The sequence below is a fragment of the Anomalospiza imberbis genome, chromosome 12, assembly GCF_031753505.1.
Source record: "Anomalospiza imberbis isolate Cuckoo-Finch-1a 21T00152 chromosome 12, ASM3175350v1, whole genome shotgun sequence".
Taxonomy (NCBI): Eukaryota; Metazoa; Chordata; class Aves; order Passeriformes; family Viduidae; genus Anomalospiza; species Anomalospiza imberbis.
Genome location: NC_089692.1, coordinates 17,295,023 through 17,308,842, shown reverse-complemented (window position 1 = coordinate 17,308,842; position 13,820 = coordinate 17,295,023). Strand labels below are relative to the sequence as shown.

Sequence of the window (13,820 nt, the reverse complement as noted above, 5' to 3'; positions counted from 1 at the left end):
CAGGAGAAATCAGCAGTGCAGCAAACACAAAACCCATTACAGTCAGTCCAAAATTTGCCATCAGTGTCACTGACTCAGGCTCAGCCATTACTTTCCTGGTACATATATGCTGACTGCAACCTCAACCAGAAATGGGAGCTGGTATAAAATAAAAAACAACAAATCAAACCGGTTCCTCTGTCTTCAAACAGTTTCTACTGGTCTTCCAATTTATTTATTTATGATAAAAAGCCTCCAAGTCTGCAGTCCCTCCAGGAAAAGACCTAATAGAAATCTCAGCACATCTGTGGTCACTTTAAGCACACATTTGAGTGTACTTTGTTAGGATTTGATTCTGGGCTATTTTCAGAACCATGACAATTTTCCCTGAAAAGAGCTAATTTACTGTAACTAACTATATTATTAAATTTCCCTAGGAATGATATATCAAGAAATAAATCTGTAGCAATATCACCTAGCAGTCACATATTTTTATCATTAATTATAAGGTCTGGCAAGCCCTAGCTTGAAATTCAGATGAATACTCATTGTAATGTAGTTTGTATTCTCAGTAATTATAGGCAGGTACTTGCCTCTCCAGAAATGTGATGGCACATAAATTGTAGGTGTCCAAATAACCAGTGGTGTTTACTGTGAGTTTAAAAATCACACACACAATAATGTGAATGGACTTAGTGACATTAAAAAAAAATCTATTTGAACACCATCCAAACCATCCTCACTGGGACTGTGTTCAAAAGGGTCTTTAAATATTCATACACAGATTAAATAAATACAAAAATCACACACTGTTTCCATGCTTTCTTCAGGTTTGGTGGATTTATATTTATCTCAGATAGAAGAGAAAAGAAGATTCTTAAAAGGGGCTTGGCACAACTTTTCACTGTAATTTCTGTGTGGTTCCGTAATTAAGGAATTAACTTTCAACTCATTAAGGGGAAAAAGTCACTTTGTAAAACAATAAAAAGCTGGGAAATATGTCTTACAGCAACACCAGGGAAGCAGAATATTAATATTTTTTAAATTAAGGTTTACATATTTAAGTTTGTGATGCTAACTCTCTCCAAGATTTATTTATCAGTAATTCTCTGATATTCCTGATGAAGAGACAACACCTAAGTTCAATTGAAGAGTTAATAAATGAATGGAAAATCTATAGAGAATTCCATTGGTTTTGTGACTGACAAAATTGTGGCCTAAAAGGAAAACACACAGGAACCCTGTAATGGATAATTTAAAGTAAGATAATAATATCATCTGAATGGTTTAAAAAAGTCCCAAATCCTTCAGATGAGTCTCACACTATATTTGCATATTTCTCTACATAATTGTGCATCTCTCATGGAATTATTGGTATCCATGGACATTTGCACTTTGGTCCAGGGAGCATCAAGACAAATCCAAGGTACCTACTTGAGCATTTTTTATTTTTAGCAGAATTTCAGTGAGTGGGTTTGATTCAGAGCTTGAAGGAAGCTGAAGTTGGCTGTGATAAGAAATAAGATTACGTATCCAATGCAAAGCTGTTGGAATCTGAAATGCAGGGAATTCTCAGAACTTTGGGCCTGTAAGCCAAAGCTTGGAATTAAACACAGGATTTGATCTGAGACCTTGGAAGAGGCTTCCAAACTTGGTAATAGAAGTGAGAATATAGCTTTAAAGCAGAAACACACTAAAGTTTAGAGTTTTGGAGTTTAAGATATAGAAACAATTAGTTACAAAAGTAAACAACAAGTGTAAAATGCACTTCTGTAATTTTGTGTATCATAACATAATTAACTAAGAAAGCTTACACTATAACATGAGTCCATAAAATGAAATACTTAATGATTGGATCAAAAATATAAATATCCTTATTAACAGTATTTTATTAGTCAATAAATCCTTAAAAGTTCTTATAACTAAGGGTCTTGTGACCTTCTGAACCATGCTGTGAAGATGTGAGCCAAACTCACCCTTCCTACCTATACAGAAGATAAGAAAAGTAAACTGCAACATCTAAAAACTCAGAGATCCTGTCTCTAACTCATTTGAAATTCCTTCCAAAATCCCCATACAAAGCCTTCCTTTTGCAGGTGCAAAAATGAAATACAGCACAATTGCAATCCAAAGGGAAGGACTCAGGAATGCCACTTGCAAACACATCAGCATTCCTATCAAGCTGTGCAGTGTAACCTTTGATTTGGAGCAGCACGACAGCTGGTGGGTCCTTTCCAGCTCGGAATATTCTCTGATAACCTCTGTGATAAAATAGCAGAGCCTGATGAATAATTTGAAGATATGCGCCATAAGTTGTGAAGAACTATGGAAAACAAGACCAGGAAATCTTGGCTGAGTGGGTGCCATCTGCAGAGAGAGCTGTGACTGATTCCAGCCTACCCTGATTCCACAGGTCCCATTGTGCACAAAATAATTTTGCAAGCACTGGTGCTCTTGACACCAGGCAAATGAGGTTATGAAGTTTAATGTGATGAATACCTGGAGGGAAGGGAGGGAAGGGAAGGGAAGTTGAGAAAAATCATTCAAACTTTGGCCAACAGGAAAGACAATCAAAATGCTAAATGATACCCAAGTCAGTACAAAGTGGCAATAGGAGCAAATGGATGAAACTATTACAGAAGAATTCACTGGAAGGTGGGCTGAGAAACATCTCTACTGAACCAGAAGTGTAAACTTCAGTATAAGGAGTAGGAAATAAAGGGAAAGCAAGGAGAGTTTATGGATAATAAAAACAGGGAATTGCCAGTTAAAAAATGTACTAGAGACTTACAAAAGAAAAGAGTGTTCCACTGGCAGCCATATTCTCAAATATTAAATGTTTCTTGCTTGGCTGAAAAGATCATCAATATCTTCATTACATGCTTGTCACAAGTGAGGTAAATAAACATTTACCTCAAAAATTTAGTCTGTTGAAGGAGCAGCTTGCAATGCATTTCATACCCACAGGTTTCTAGATATGAAGATCTCTATGTGAAAATGCATAATTCACCAGAAAGCTCACCTAATATAAGGGGTGAGTTTAACTTGGATGGTTATACCCACATCAAAACTTGGAACAGTATCTTATTCTTGTAGAATTTCCTTATCTGACAAAATCAACAGGAAATTTAATCAGAACATTTTCCTTATTAACTTTAATATCAATGTGTTTTTGTTTAGTTGCAACTGTTGTATCTACATTTACAACATCTGTTTATCAGCATTGTTCAGTATTTCAATCTGCCCTACAACATTAGTTTATTCATAATGTGCTTTCCTTTCATCTGTGTTATTTACCAGACTCATGCTACATAAACAAATAAAAAAAACCCTTCCAGTAACTGAACTTACAGGAAAAAAATGTGAAATTCCCACTCTGCACAGAAATTGCTCGTGGTATTTGGTTTGAATCTTAATCATATCCTAGGGGTTGTCTTCAATGATTCCAGAGATGAAGAAAAAACATGAACCTAAATCAAAGCTCCTATTTCCAACTAATTTCTGGGTTTTTTTCCCTTTTGCTTCTTTTTCTTTTTTACTGCAGAGACTTGTTTTTCAAAAATCAATACCCACTGTCCTAAAGTTGTGCTGCTCCCACTTCTTTTCGCAGAAGAAGAAACCAGTAAGCCACCAAAATCAGCAAGAAAGCTTGTACAAGGTGATAATAATGCACTTGCCAAGAGGGGATTTGTTCAGGCTGTATTTACTGAGCCGTGACTGGCTCGGACTCACCTGTGGCAGATCCCTCCATGACGTGACCAACGTAGGGGCCCTCTTTGAACATGGGTCTGTTGTCGTTCTGGTCGATGACCAAGATGTCCAGGCGCACCGGGCCATCCATGGTTTTCCCATTCATGTCCACGACCTCCACTTCCAGCTGGGTGAACAGAGAAAGGAACCAAGTCATGAGTTCACTGTCACAGTGAGAAAAGAGTAAGAAAAACAGAGTTCTGATGAGTGCTGGTGTGGCCAGACCCTGGCAAAGACACCACTTGCAGCCCATGCTTTTGGACCAGGCTCAGAGCAGATTTCTCCTCTAAGCAAAAGAGAGACAGATGTACAATCAAACTGAGATACACCCTGGCAGCTTGAAGATGTCATCTTGCCCAAAGAATTAATAGAACAGAGCTTAAAAAATACCCAAAAACAAGACCCCTTGCAAATTTGATCCTGCTCATGTGAAGATTTGGTTAGAATTTGTTTCTTTGCTTTTATCAAGCACACCTCCAGTGGATGCATACAGAATTTCATGGTAGAATTTACATTAATCCTCACCTTTTTAAAAACAAACAGAAAACAAGACCATGAAAAATAAAACAAAGCAAAAAAAAAGCTGTAGACATTTAGACATTTTTTCAGTGGTGATGGCATGAAGTGTTTGTTAGGCCATTTTCAGTGTTTTCTGGGTTTTCTGATCAGATGTGGGAGAATGAAAGAACATCTTCAGTCCCAATCAAGTGGGTATATTCACAAGCTGAAGATTTGTTTGGACTTTCTTTACATCCAAAAACTGGAGAGGAAGTTGAGAGTAATCTTAACCCTCCAAACCACCTGCAGTGGAAGGTCCCAATGAGTCATGCCAAAACTTCTTAAACAACAGAGAAATCAATTTAGATTGCAGCTGTGTGCTATACCTGCAGTTCTCTTGCCTCACAAGAAATCAATAAAATACAGCAATAAACATGTCTGAGACACTACTATCATTCTCACCTGCCCTCCCCATCCCCAGACTCTAATGGAGTTAAGCCAGCCAGAAAATGAACCTGAGCTCAGATGTTAATATCACTCTCTCCCAGTCTTTCCCTGAGAAAATGGTGCCACCAGGGGCTGGAAGTCTCTGAGTATTTTGTTTATACTGTTAATTTATTCTTCATTTCCCTGCCTTATACCTGTAAGTTATTTATAACTTAGTGATAAATCCTGCTGGTAAAGAAATAGGTCAGAATCCTAATTCCTTATTAAAATGGATGGCTTATTATCACCTTTCTCTGGTTTTTGTTATGCTTATAAATGCCTTCCACTTTTTTAATTCAATGTGTTGTGTGTGAGTAGTAGTGTTTGTGATGAGTGAGACACCTACTTACAAGCACTGTTTGTAAATAGTGTCACAGTCCATTTTAACATCTACTCACTGCTTATCCTCACTTGTCTATAAATTGTTCTTGCAAGCCTTTCCCAAGCCTTATCTTTTATTATATGGCTTAACAGCTTAAAGGCAGACAAATATTCTGATTGGGATGATTCCCATAGCTTTGGCACAGCTGAAGATCTCTGGGAGCACCTCCCCTTTAACTTTTGGGTTTGTTCAACTCTGAACTCCAAAATCAATACAGGAATCTTTGCCATGGGATGTGATGGGGACTGGGAAAGGAAAAGAGATTCCATTCCTGAATTACATTAAAGTCAGATACAGTTTTAGCTACAGCTGGAAACTGCTGACAAAATGAATCATAATATAATTTAGCTTGGAAAGGACCTTTAAAGTTCATCTATTTCCACCCCCTGCCATGGGCAGGGAAACCTTTCACTGGAGCAGGTTGCTCCAAGTCCCATCCATGCTGGCCTTTTCCAGGGATGGAACATCCACCTCATCTCTGGGCAACCCATGACAGTGTTTTACCACCCTTATTGTAATTTCCCTCTCCCTGTATCTGGTTCAAAACTCTTCTCTTTTTGTTCAAAACCATTTCTCTTTGTTCTATCAAACAAGCCCTGCTAAATGTTTATCCCCAACTTTCCTGTAATCCCCTGAAAGGGGCTCTAAGGTCCTCCTGGGGCCTCTTCTTCTCTTTACATACAAACCACAAAGGATAATCAAGGCTTTAGGAGAAATTTTACACCTCACAGCCCAAAACTCCATGATCAGACTTGGGGCTGAGCACCCCAACTCTCTGAGCTTGTCCTTACAGAAAAAGTGTTGCAGCCCCCTGCTCGTTTTTGTGGCCTCCTCTGGACCCTCATATCCACACCATCCCTATGCTGAAGACTCCAGAGCTGGACACTTTACCATAGTAAAACTGACTCATCAAAACTATGTTAATTGCTTTGAGAAGTGAAAGAATAGTGATATTTCTCTGTGAAATTCCAGGAAATTAATTTTCAAATTCAAGATAATTTGCTCCTAATCTATCTCTCAGTATCAAGTGACTGTGCTGTTCACTGGAAAGAACAAAGACTTTGCTAAATTTAAAAAACTACTTCAGCTACTTTATCAGAATTTTAAGTCATTTAAAACAAAAGCTGATCTAACACTAGTTTTTGGGTTTTTTCTCAGACTTGCACAGATTAAGGAAAAGAATAGGAGATTCTTATTAATGACTGAAATAGATTTGCTTTATCTTTGCCAAGTCCACTGCATCTGAGAGCAGCTGTCCGAAAAATTTGGCATGACAGGTCTGTAGGAACATGATATCTTCTTTATTTTATTTAGATGGCCAAGGATTTTATTAATACTTATACAATAATTTTCAAGCCTGTCCTAAGCACTGAGTTAACTCACCAGCTCCTTTTAAATGCATTCTACAATGTCTTCAAAATAAAAACGTGCAGCACTGAAGTTATGGCCATCATTCTTTATATGACCCGTTTGTGAAAGAAGCTCTCTGATATTTTATCTAGCTTCCCCAAAAAACAACAAAAACACTCCAAATTAAAACAAAACAGAACAACAAAAAAAAATTCCATAAAATCTGTCACAAAATAACAGCAAAAGTATACTGTTATTTCCAAAAACCCAACACATGCAAGTGAGAAAAGCATTCAAGTAAAAGACAATGTTTGGCACTTTGAACAGGCTGTAAATAAAACCAGGTGGGAAATGAAATTGTCCCAAGTAACAGAACTGTGAGATTTCAGTCTTTCAATGCAGAAGGCAAGAAAGGCTATCTGATTTTAATGCAAAACTTGTCTGATGTATGAAAGATACTGAATTAATTCTTTTGATAACAAGAAATTGTAATGGAACATTCAGAAAGGGTTTCAGTTCCTACCTGACTATAACAATGCAATTCCAAGGACATGTGCTAAGCATAAAGACAGATTTGAACAAATTGAGAAAAACAAAACAAAACAAACAACCTGCAGGGTTCTGCAGTTGTTTATTTTGTGAAAAACTCATGCTTTCCCGCTTAAAAGTTATGGAATTATGTTCATGGGGGTGGAAACTAGATGGTCCTTTCCAACCCAGACCATGACTCCATGATAATGATGAAGTTATGCTCATCATAATCTAACCTGTGATTTTCAGCAGCTCTTGAGGCTAAATCCCAATTTCATTTCTGACACAAGAGTACATGCAACCCACAAAGGATAATCAAGGCTTTAGGAGAAATTTTTCACCTCACAGCACAAAACTCCATGATCAAATGCAAAGCAGACTTTGGCTGGTGCCCCAGTATAGCTCACAGACACTGATCAAATTAAGCACAGCAATGGAACAGGGAAAAGCAATACAAGCCCCCAAAGTGCAGGCAGGAATAGATTTTATCCTCTCTGGCAAACTCCTACTGAACCCTCTCCCTTCTCAAAATGGATTTCTAGACTTCCCATCCAATTTCCCTCAGCATATGCAAAGCATGGATCTTTCATCACCCCAAATATAATGGTCTCATCAGAAGTTAAGCTTATTCAAAGTTGCTCATTTTAAGCTTTCTGCTTTATTTTAAACAGTCTTGAATCCTTTCTACTCTGCAGTCAGCAATAACATTTACATGAAATGATAACCAGTCTCGTTCTTACCATTACTTCAAGTAATTTCAAAGGTTTCTCTTCACAGAAGGGTTGTTTTCATTCATTTATTGCTTTTGGTGAAACGATTCTGGAGAGCCACCTTCCTTCTCTGCATATAAATGTCTATTTTCACTTTGCAGCCAGCCAGCCAATGGCCCACATAAAATTACATCATAAATTTGGAGATTTTCATAAGTAAATCTGGAATATCTTTTAGTGCTTAATTATCTTCAAAGCCTAAGACAGGTTATTTAGTCATTACCTGCCATCTAATTTTAATTTCCAATTTGTTGCCCACAGGAATGTTTCTCATGGAAGTTTTCCATTTGTTTCCACAGATGGTTTTTCTACTTGTTCCTCATCCCCAGCTTCACAGGAGCACTGCATCCAAAATACTGCAACACCACCACCTGCCCCACCTCAGATATTCTAATTTCTGCTGGATTTATTTATTGGTCAGATTAATTCTTGAGAACACTTGTTAGGTTTATTTATCATCAGTTTTTAAGTGTGGATTGACAGTAAGGAAAGGATCTTTCATTCAGGCAATTTCCTGGTAAGAAAAGAAAATTTGGTCACCTCTAGGTCATAAAATGTAGTAAAGAAATTCTCTTTATAGTGCAAGGTTGTAGTAAAAATTTTATGCAATTACCTAACAAAACTCAGAGAAGACAATAATTCAGACAAAGAGAAACTAATTACAAGTAAATTTTCCTGATTTAAGAGTATGAAAAAAGCATGAGCTAATAGTTATATAGCTCCATGAGAGATGGAGGAAGAGGATTCAAAACAAAAATACTCAGTTTTTCAGAGGAAAACATAATTCTATCGACCACCACAGCACAGCTGTACAGATGATGGCAAAAACCAGCACCATTACCTGAAACTGGAGAATTTCACCTGGCACTCAGAACCAGAGCCAAGGCGGAAAGGGATTAATTCATCATGTAAGTACTCCAGGAGTATCTTCCACAAGCTTCATCTTGCTACTGCAGCCATCTCAAAAATTAATTATTACACAGTTCCTATTTTCTTAGCACAACTGTCTCTTAACTGTGTGCATTAAACAAAATTTTTAAAAAAGCCCAAGACTTCTATCTCTCCAAAGTGACAAGGAATGAATTCTTCAGTAAGAGTCACTTCATCTTCTTTGATCACTTCAGGTGCAAAGGTTTGTAGATGCATTAAGAGACATTTTAAGAAAAGAAAGAGAAGCTTAATATTATAAAAAGTCAGATATGTGCTTTTATCTCTGGCTTTTAAGGCAGTGGGCTTAATATTTTAATAATTAGTCACATCAGTAGACTGAAAGGTCAGGGTCTACATCATATTTTAATTTGTGAAGCATAACATAGCAAGTTCTGCCAAGTTTATACACTTTTGTCTAAAAAGAACCTTTTACCTTTCCAAAGCTCAAGTTACATCTGAGTTGTAACCTGTCAACAATGGGGTTTATCTGTCTGTGACTGTCAAATCAACATTCCCACGTTATTTCAACTGTTTTTTCTTTAAACAAAACCATCCCATGTCAAAAAACTCTTAGAGCCTTAATTAAATTAAATTCAATCACAGATTTCTGCACATTTTCCACATGATTTTTTGTGCAGTAAATCTCTCTATTGTTCACCCTTCCCTTGAAGGACGAAGCACAAGAACATTTTCTTGGCCAATTTTCAATCAGTGCAGGCCAGTTCCAAAAGCTCCTTGTACCTGCAGCTCCAGATAAGATCACAAACTCTTTTTCCACTGGAAAACCTGGCTCTGGCAATCCAGGAAAGCCTCAATATTCCTAGAAAATGCCATCATTGGAATGTGCTCACTGCTGAAAAATGAATCTACAATGCTATGTGTTTAATATTTTTTGGTTTTAATGTATTAAAATGCTCCATAGCTGGAAACCAAGCAATTATGAATTCATTATCTAATTGAATGTATACACTGTGCCACCATTAGTGTCACAGGAAATACATTTTCTTCCCCAGCTGTGTCTCTGAATCACAATATTGTTTAAAAAAGTGTTGTTTTCTGTACAGCTTAAAGCCTGGAAATTTTTCTCTGTTCTAAGTATAAAATGGCCCCTTTTCCATAAAAAAAATCCAAAGAGGAGGAATATAAAAACCCCAAAACTGCAGAGAATGACAGCATAAACTGCAGAAAAAATACATCAATTACATACTCATAAAAATCTTATACCAAAATGAACTCTGCCTTTCCTTCACATTAAACCAAATTCCAAAAATTATTTTGATGTTTTCATCTTATTAAAATATAAAATAAAGAGATTGGGATTTTATAGCAGATTTTTGTATGTCAACTGAAAAAATAAACGCACAAAATGGATAACTTAATCTCATCATTGTTACCACCTGTTCCTGAGGCTGGTTTTAAGTTACAAGAATAAATGGGTCAGCAAGAAGTAACTGGTATTTTTAGAGGGTTTTTAAGTCAGTTTGGCACAGACAAGATTTACTTGTGAGCTCTTGCAACTATTATTTTAAGATTTCTTATTTTTAACATTTAAATATTTGTAACAAACAATTCTTTGCAGAGATTCCTTTTGATATTCACAGAACATTTAAGGTTTTATTATTATGTATTATCATAGTGTAAAACCTATGATATCATAAAAAAACCTTATCATAATGTTTTATTTATTATGTATTATCAGGCACTAGTAAGCAGCAGTTTTCCAAAGATTCTGTCCATCTTTTGCTCCAGATGTATCACTGTAAACTCCAGTCCCTCTGAGAAATGTCACTTTCTAGGACACACAGTCAGGTTGCATGAGAGAAAAATGGGTTTAATGGTGAGTTATGCAAAAAGTCACAGGGAACAAAGGAATTGGGAGCAGAGAAGGGAAGATTCTGACATTATCCCAAAATTCTCTCTTCTTTGGGCAGCAGATGGGATGGCAGGAGCTGCTCCAGGGTCCTGCCACCCTCACAGAGCAAATGGGTGCATTTACAAACCTTCCAAACCCCACAAAATCCTGATTTTAGGATGGACATAAAGCAGGTGTGAGATGCTCAAACTGTAACCATCCCGATTAATGGTGATAGAACTGATGGGACCAACAGCGACAGAGCGTTTCAAAAGAGAATCAGTCACATAAATAAGATAGGCAAAGGGTGGGGGACAGAGATGAAATGGCTTCACCAAAGCCACAGACCAGACAAAATTTAAATCAAGCTTGAATCTGGGTTTTTGATCTCTACACACAAGACTGATAGTGATATTCCATCTCTTGCTGAGCAAGTAATGTAAAATTAGATTTACAAAGATTATTAAGCTACCAACATGTGCACAGTATGATTTTTCAAAGTGCCTTATGAGAGACTGGATAATATATCCTATTAAAATCAAAACACCTTTGAAAGATCTTTGAAAACCCAGTTGTCCTCTCAGTATATAATTTTTCCCTCCCGTTACACACTATTCTACATCTGTAAAGACCAAAAGCACAAGTGAAAATAATTTTATGCATCTTTACAACAGAAAGCCTCAAAGAATCTCTCATATGGCCTCAAAAATCAAATTAAAATAACTTCTGAAGCATCCATCCTGTTAAGCATTATCTAGGAGTTGAAATGAGAATGCCCACTCCAAAAATAACCTCGGTGAACAAATGAGAAGAACATCCCTCAAATCTGTGGAGCAGCACAGCTCTTCAAGCAGCCACGTGGACTTCACACAGACCAAGAGTATTAAGGATGATCATGTAAATATTAATTAAAATCTTCCCATATCACAAGAGAGCACATGTTGATCCCCTCAAAAAGGGAGCGGGGGTGGGGGAGACAGAGGAGGTAGCAGGATTCACCAAAGCAATCAATTCTAATCACCACAAAAATATTCAAGAAATCAAAAAGAGACAAAGTAGGGCTGAAATAAAGGATTAAGACATAAGCTGGGCCAGAATTTTTAGACTCTGTGCTGCACCACAAAAGCAATAAAGACACTTACAAAAGACAAACTGAAAAAATAGCTTTGCACCTTTAAATAGCTCCTGGCATCATTTGACACTGCTCACCATTCTGGCTGCTCAAAAATAGCTCCAAAGGTGGAGGAAGTGGCAAGAGTTTAACAGATTTCAACTCATGGAAGGATGCAAGGAGCACCAGGGTCGGAGAGAGCCTGTAATCAGACCAAGAACAAAAATGCAAGATCTCAAACGCATCAGTTTGAGGAAACTGACTTCTTTAGGCATAAGAAATAAAGGTCAGTGCAAATGCCAGGGATATATCACACATACATATGGTTGGCTTTGTTATGACTGCTTAAAATATCTGTTCCTGCAAATGAGCAGGAAAAGGTCTTTGAAGTCAAGGATCACTCAGGCTGATACCAGGCTAGAACAGAGGTAACAGGACAGGTGTCCCTGTTTTTAGGTAACAAAAGCAAGCAATTACAAAAGAGCTCATACAGAAGGCTTTACAGGCTGCACTGGAGGGCCTGCAGGTCACTGCAGCCTTGCAGCCTGAGTTTTCAGCCCTGTCAGCACTCCTGGGGTGACAGCTCATCCTCTCTACCCTGTCAGTGCTCCAGGGGACAGCTGCAGCCAGGACTCCTTCAAATCCCATCAAAGAGCAAAATAAGAGTGCTTGGGATCCAAGAGTCAATGAAGAAAACATTTAGAGACAAGTGTTTTCCTGGTATAGTTCCTGAAAAACTTGCTTTTCCTGTAAATAAAATTGCTCTGCTATTGAAAATTTGAAATGATATCACCGTATTTTCTACACTGCATTTGTCACAGCCCTGTAAGATGCAATTGTACAGTATTCCTGAACTTCACCTTTTGGAAGGTTGGTCTCCAGAAGGCAGGAAAAGAGAGCCAGATGAGATTTATTTATCTCTGCTCACATGGTCGAGATGACCGTGCTGCCAATCCTTACGAACCCATTACAATTTCAGAGCTGCAAAGCTGCCATCACAGAAGGATGCTGTGCAGGACTGGATTGTGGCACAAGGTGTCTGCCATGCCCCCTCTCCAGCACTTAGGATGGGGTGATAAACTGTTAAGAGTTCTGTTTGTGTACCTACATAGTCCCTTTCTCTTTTCTGTATTTAATTATTTGGGATATTATTTATTTTTTATTTATTCTGTTGTTTAATCTCCCTCTAACTCCTTTCCCAAGCCCTGGCAGCCTCTCCTTTCCTCAGGGCACCCACTTTACCAAGTGGAATCTGCCTGTTTGACCCCATTCCTGCCATGGAACAGCCCTCTCCTTCCTCCTCACATCCCTGTCTAGTAAACATTTGGCACTTTGCTGCCTGTTTGCTGAGCCAAAGCTGACACATTTCGATGCTGATGATAAAAGGTGTTGGAAGCATCATCACAACTCCCTCCCTGCTGTGTGTTTGGTTACACTCGTCGGTAAAAGTGAGTTTATCGACCTCCCTCAGTAGCATCAGAGCTTGGAAGCTGTTATATTAAGAATTTTGACATGTGTGGGGGTAAATATATCAAATATAGCCCAGAAGTATTCAGATTTAGAGCTTGGCTTTCCCTGCCCTGCTGCACTCCAAGGCCTCAGCAGCTGTGATGATGTGCAAGCACTGGAGGTAACAAAACTCCCTTTATCCTTCCCTGTCATCCAAAACTAAAGGAGTTTTTGCTGATTTTGTCTACAGTCAGCTTTATTGAATTTCACATTATGCCCAGTAGTTTGTTTTTTTTTTTTTCCAAAAGGGTGTTTGTGGCTGATATTTTTATAATTCAGACAGCTGATCTTCCTGGTAAGAGCAGCTAGACAGATCAGCACATCCCAGATCACACAAAATGAGCAGTTTCTCTGCTTCATTTCAGTAGTGTAGTTGTTTTTTCCTACTAAATCTACATTTCATTCACAGAAAAAAGAAATTATCTGAACAGTTTCCACATTATTATAGCAGAAAAGTAGCTTGCAGACATGGATGTAGTGGAAAGATTTTTCCAGGGCAGCCTGACCCAAAATAAAATGTCATTTCAAATTACCTCTTCTCTCTCTCTCTTAACTGAGCCTTTGTCACTGTTAACATGTTGGACCATCTCTCTACATTAATTGTGAATAAAGGAAGATTTAGTCAATGAGTCTCAAATTAGGTGAATTAACACAGTAGAAGTCTTTTCTGAG

General features: G+C 37.8%; 1 protein-coding gene across 4 annotated transcripts in view; it reads right to left on the bottom strand.

The window, feature by feature from the left end:
* The window catches only part of CDH13 (cadherin 13), a 449,552-nt gene that overhangs the window by 187,026 nt on the left and 248,706 nt on the right, over positions 1-13,820 (bottom strand). For all 4 annotated transcript variants that reach the window (XM_068203139.1, XM_068203136.1, XM_068203137.1 and 1 more), the window contains one exon: positions 3,712-3,856. In XM_068203139.1, coding sequence (XP_068059240.1) covers positions 3,712-3,856 — 145 coding nt within the window. The remainder of the gene's footprint in view (positions 1-3,711; positions 3,857-13,820) is intronic.